We start from the raw sequence: 6,021 nt of genomic DNA on the forward strand, positions 1-6,021 counted from the left end.
CCCCATCTCTGACCCTACTAAAACATTTAAACCCTGGGACCTGCAACAGCCAATCCTGTCCCTGTTCTACCCATGTCTCCGTAATAGCCACAACATCGAAGTCCCAGGTACCAACCCACGCTGCAAGTTCACCTACCTTATTTCGTATACTTCTTGCATTGAAATAAAAGTTTTAAAAAATGCCTGTGTGGTTTAATCCAATGTTACAATATACCTTTGTCTTGAATGTATTATTTCCTATTACAGGAAAGACTCTTTATCCACAATGAAACTAAACTACAGCTTATATCATATTAATGTTGTGCAAAATTCACAATTTATGAATGTGGCATTGGTCAATTTCTGTAGACCTGTCTGTAGCAAACAGCAATGTGTGTTTAATTTGAGCTTTATATGCTCTTCCGGGTTGTTCTCTCAAATCTCAATAAGCAGAATCTTGTAGGAGTCTGAATGCCGTAAGCAATGCTACAATTTGTGGTAGAATCAGATGAGAAGTTTATCTTAATGTGGGAGCAACTAGCTCCATCTTGTATGCTTTTGCCAAGCGGTGAGGTAAGTATCTCATTAGACAGTGGTGAATTGCCAATTAAGGGGGATTATAGCTTGTTAAACACTTTTTGATTAGGAAAAACATCATGGCAGTACTCAGACAGGATATTCCTGAGGGATCGTTCAGTGAGGTTATATGGGTGTAAATGAGAAATAAGAAGGGAGTGATCACTATAAGTCCCCAATTGTGACTGGGAAATTGAGGAGTAAGTATGGAGGGAGATCACAGATAGCTGTAAGAATAATAGGGTTGTAATAGTAGAGGACTTTAACTTTCCAAACATAGACTGGGACTGATAAAGTATTAAATCTTGGATGGGGAGGAATTTGTTAAGTATGTTCAGGAAAAATTTCTCAATCAATATGTAGATGGCACAATAGAGAAGAGGCAAAAACTCGATCTCCTCTTGGGAAATAAGACAGGGCAAGTAACTGAAATATTTAGTGGGGGAGCTGTTTGGGACCAGTGACCTTAATTCTATTAGTTTTAAAATAGTTATGGAAAATAATAGGTCTGGTCCACAAGTTAAAGTTCTAAACTGGGCAAGGCCAATTTTGATGGTATTATACGGGAACGGTCAAAAGTTGGTTGGGGAGGTTGTTCACAGCTAAAGTGATGTCTGGCAAGTGAGAAGCTTTCGAAAGCGAGATAACAAGAGTTCAGGGCCAGCAGCTGTTAGCGTGAACAACTCTGGAAAACTGGAGATATTGAGGCTGTAGTCAAGAACAAGTTGGCATATGTCAGCTATAGGCAGCTGGGATCAAGTAAATCCCTTGAGGAGTACAGGGGAGGTGTATGACCAGACATAAGAGGGAAATCATGAGGGCAAAAAAGGGATATGAGAATAGCTTTGGCAGAAAAGGTAAAGGAGAATCCAAAAAGATTCTACAAATAAATTAAGGGCAAATCAGTAACTAGGGAGAGAATAGGGCCCCTTAAAGATCAAGAAGATTGTCTACCTGTGAAGCCACAGGAAATGGGTGAGATTCTAAGCAAATATTTTTCATCAGTATTTACCACGGAGAAAGATATAGAAGCTAAGGAACTCTGGGAAGCAAATAGAGATATCTGAAAAGAGTCCACAGTATAGAAGCTGAGGTGCTGGAGATCTTAAAATGCATAAAAGTAGATAAATCCCCAGAACCTAATCAGTATATCCCATGTCATTGTGGGAAACTAGGTATGGAATTTCAGGGCCCCTCGCGGAGGTATTTGTCTGATCCACAGCCACGGGTGAGGTGCCGCAAGACTGGAAGGTCGCTAATGTTATGCCATTATTCAAGAAAGGCTGCAAGGGAAAGAAAGGGTACTGCAGATCCGTGAACCTAATATCAGTGGTGGCTAAGTTGGTGGAAGGGTTTCTGAGACACAGGATCTACATGCATTCGGAAAAGCAAGGACTGGTTAGGAACAGTCAGCATTTCTTTATGTGTGAGGAATCATATGACACAAATTTGATTGAGTTTTTTGATGAGGTCAAAAAGTGTGGCATTGTAAAAGCACAGCAGGTCAGGCAGCATCGGAGGAGCAGGAGAGTCAACATTTCAGGCATAAGCCCTTCATGAGGAATTCCCAATGAAGGGCTTATGCCTGAAACATCGACTCTCCTGCTTCTTGGATGCTGCCTGACCTGCTGTGCTTTTCCAGCATCACACTTTTCGACTCTTGACTCTTCAACATCTGCAGTCCTCACTTTCTCCTTTATTGAAGAAGTGACCAAGAAGATAGATGAGGGCATTGCAGTAAACATTGTCAATGTGGGCTTTAGCAAGACCTTAATAAGGTACCACTTGGTACATTGGTTAGTAAGGTTAGATCACGTGGGATACAGGGAGAGCTAGCCACTTGGATACAAAATTGGCTTGACGTTAAGAGACAGAGAGTGATGGTAGATTGTTGTTTATCACTGGAGACCCATGACCAGCAGTGTGCCACAAAGGATCAGTGCTGTGTCCACTGATGATCATCATTTATATAAATGATTTGGATGTCAATATGGGAAACATTGTTAATAGGTTTGTAGATGACACCAAAATCGATGAGTACAGTGACTAATGAAGAAGGTTATCTTAGAGTACAACAGAATCTTGATCAACTAGGCCAGTAGTGCAAGGAATGTCAGATGGAGTTTAACTCAGATAAATGCGAGCTGTTGCATTTTGGTGAGACAAACCAGGACAAGATTAACACAGTTAATAATAGGGTCCTGGGGAATGTTTTCGAACAGAGAGACCTAGGGGTTCAAGTATATAGTTCCTTAAAAGTGACGTCACTATTAGGATGGTGAATAAAGTGGTTTGTCTACTTGGCTTCATCAGTTGGGACGTCATGTTATGGTTGTACAAGATATTAGTCAGGCCACATTTGGAATACTGCCTACAATTCTGTTCACCCTGCTATAGAAAGGATGTCATTAAACTGGAAAGAGTGCAGAAAAGATTTACAAGGATGTTACCTAAACTGGAAGGTGAGTTATAAAGGGAGGCTAGATAGGGTGGGTCTTTTTTTTCCCTGGAGCATAGGAGGCTAATGGGTGATGCTATAGAGGTTTATAAAATTATCAGGTGAATTGCCAAGGTCTTTTCCTCAGGCTAGCAGAGTCAGAACTAAAGGACGCAGGTTTAAGGTGAGAGGGGAAGGATTTAAAAGGGACCTGAGGGGAAACTTTTTCACACATCAGGGTGGTGCATATATGGAATGAATGTTAGAGGAGAAGTGGTAGAGGTGGGTACAATTACAATATTTAAAAGACATGTGAGTGGGTATATGAATAGCTGGAAATGTGTTTCTGGAAAAGCGCAGCAGGTCAGGCAGCATCCAGGGAACAGGAGAATCGACGTTTCGGGCATAAGCCCTTCTTCAGGAAGGGCTTCATTCCTGAAGAAGGGCTTATGCCCGAAACGTCGATTCTCCTGTTCCCTGGATGCTGCCTGACCTGCTGCGCTTTTCCAGCAACACATTTCCAGCTCTGATCTCCAGCATCTGCAGACCTCACTTTCTCCCCGGGTATATGAATAGGAAAGGTTTAGAGGGATATGGGCCAAACAGAGGCAAATGGGACTGGTTCAGTTTAGGAAACCTGGTTGGCATGGATGAGTTGGGCCGAAGGACCTATTTCTGTGCGGTATACCTCTAAGTCTCTATGACCTTGTTAATGGCAAAACTTGAGTCTTTAATCTTCAGCTTTGTCTCGTACCAAATGCAGCAAACAAGCTAGACATTGAGAAATATTGACATGGAAATTAGAGCAGCCATCAGGTGACTTCAGCTTGCTGATTATGTCAAAGGAGCTCGATGTTGCTTCGGCTCAAATAGTATCTCAGGGCATGTTCCACAGGCATCAGCTGCACTCACTCTCGTTCTTAGACATTAGTGTCAGCATTTGACAACCTCTCACCTGGTCCTATGACTCACTGTATTGCTGCAGTTTCTGGCCAATAACAGCCATTGTGTCCCACATTCCTGTTAGCCATTCCTGTTCCACTAGTGCATGTGGATGAAATCCCTAATTGCTGACACCAGAGATCCTTCCTAGTCTGAGGCTAAGCAGGTGCCTGGTCTCCACCAATCCTTAAAGTGTCAGCCTAGAGTATTTATTCCTCAGCTAGCCTTGGTGCTTTTACTTTGATGTGCTCACCAGATTGTGCTCCCACACTGTCTAAGGCTATCAAACATCATCCAATATTGGATCATACGGTCTCGAGCTGAAAATGAAACATTTTTAGAATTCACCATGTACATTAAAGAGTAGCAGTTGCCCAGCCAGTGTGTAAGTACCTAAAAAGGACAGTAGATAGCCTATGCTCATCCTTATTGCTTACTGAGCACAGTAGTATCTGTGAGAGATGAAGGGGGATGGGAAACTCAATGTTACCCTGCCATAGGTGCTATATCCTGCTTGTATCCAGTATCCAAAACAACACACACACACATGCATGCTGCTACCGACTGCCCAACACCACATAAACTTATTAAAGAATTAAATATACCAAGAACATTTGTACATTACCACCATGAAAATATCTGCTGAAGTTCGAATTCTTAGAAGCCAAGCAAGCATAACCCAATAAAAAGAATGTAACTGGATTAGATCCTGTTGCTAAGTGCCTTTATGAGAACACAGTTTAAATATACTGGCCTAACGCTTACACTGATTGTGCTTTTTTTCTTTGCACAATTTGTCCAAAGTAAACAATTTCAGAATTTTAAGCATAAACTACATTCAGTTAGTTTAGGAAAGGCCCACCAGAAGCAAGTCCCAAAATTAGCAATAGCCACACCCCAACCATGAATCTGCTAATTGTGCCTGTCTGGGGGCTTTCATTCAGGTTCTAAAGGGTTAAGCTGGTCCTTTTGAGCAAAGGTCACTTTTATGTGCGTTTTCTAAGCTTTAAATTTAGTAAACAAATTTACTCTACCATTATAAGTAGTGAGTGGCTTGGTAAAGTTATATTCATTCATTTAAAATCATCTTATTCATAGTGATGGATTCACATTCCGATTAAAATTCTTATTTTTTATGGTAAACCCAGCTTTATTAAATGAGCTAAACCAACCACCTTGCTGGTTGGCAGGTATTTTGTTCAGCAGCATGTAAGTATGTTTGAATGAAAATTGGTTGGGAGAAATAATGAAGGAAACCACCTCTCAAAATCAACAAAATTTGCACCATAATTTTGTCCAAAGCAAAAACCCTGTCCAACTTTTTCTTTATTCCAAATGTCAATTTTTGTTCCCTTTGACAGGCATTCTTCCAAAAGGAGTATATAGTGAGCCACCCAGAGGATAGTGAGAAGATCAATCAGTTGAAGGAGCTGATGCAGGAGCAGGTACTGCATTCTTTCCTGTTCTCCATTCTCTCTGGACCTGAATCTGAGAGTTTATTCTGAGACCACAGTGAAACTTATCCGTGGCTCTGTTGGGGAAGGAGGATCCTACAGAAAACAATTTTGAAGAATAATTCGAGATTTAGAGATGGCTGATTGTCAAAAATTACAGATAATATTCTGTATTTCTTCCTGAAGAATCTGGGATCAAACAGAAGAGGAGGAAAGTGAAAGTGGCCATTAAGGGTGAAAGGGAAGGCTGGTAGGTATAGGGAATGCTGGATGACTAAAGAAACTGAGGGTTTGGTTAAGAAAAAGAAGAAAGCATAGACAGGATAGATCGAGTGAATCCTTAGAAGAGTATAAAGAAAGTAGGAGTATACTTGAGAGGGAAATCAGGAGGGCAAAACGGGGACATGAGATAGCTTTGGCAAATAGAATTAAGGAGAATCCAAAGGGTTTTTACAAATATGTTAAGGACAAAAGGGTAGCTAGGGAGAGAATAGGACCCCTCAAAGATCAGCAAGGCGGCCTTTGTGTGGAGCCACAGAAAATGGGGGAGATACTAAATGAATATTTTGCATCAGTATTTACTGTGGAAAAGGATATGGAAGATATAGACTGTAGGGAAATAGATGATGACAT

The 6,021-nt window shown here is 41.1% G+C and overlaps 1 protein-coding gene across 4 annotated transcripts in view; it reads left to right on the forward strand.

Annotated features, from left to right (window-relative positions):
- The window catches only part of dock3 (dedicator of cytokinesis 3), a 918,089-nt gene that overhangs the window by 851,489 nt on the left and 60,579 nt on the right, over positions 1-6,021 (forward strand). For all 4 annotated transcript variants that reach the window (XM_043708484.1, XM_043708482.1, XM_043708483.1 and 1 more), the window contains one exon: positions 5,296-5,379. In XM_043708484.1, the coding sequence (XP_043564419.1) occupies positions 5,296-5,379 (84 nt within the window). The remainder of the gene's footprint in view (positions 1-5,295; positions 5,380-6,021) is intronic.

The sequence above is a fragment of the Chiloscyllium plagiosum genome, chromosome 18 (genome assembly GCF_004010195.1).
Source record: "Chiloscyllium plagiosum isolate BGI_BamShark_2017 chromosome 18, ASM401019v2, whole genome shotgun sequence".
Classification (NCBI taxonomy): domain Eukaryota; kingdom Metazoa; phylum Chordata; class Chondrichthyes; order Orectolobiformes; family Hemiscylliidae; genus Chiloscyllium; species Chiloscyllium plagiosum.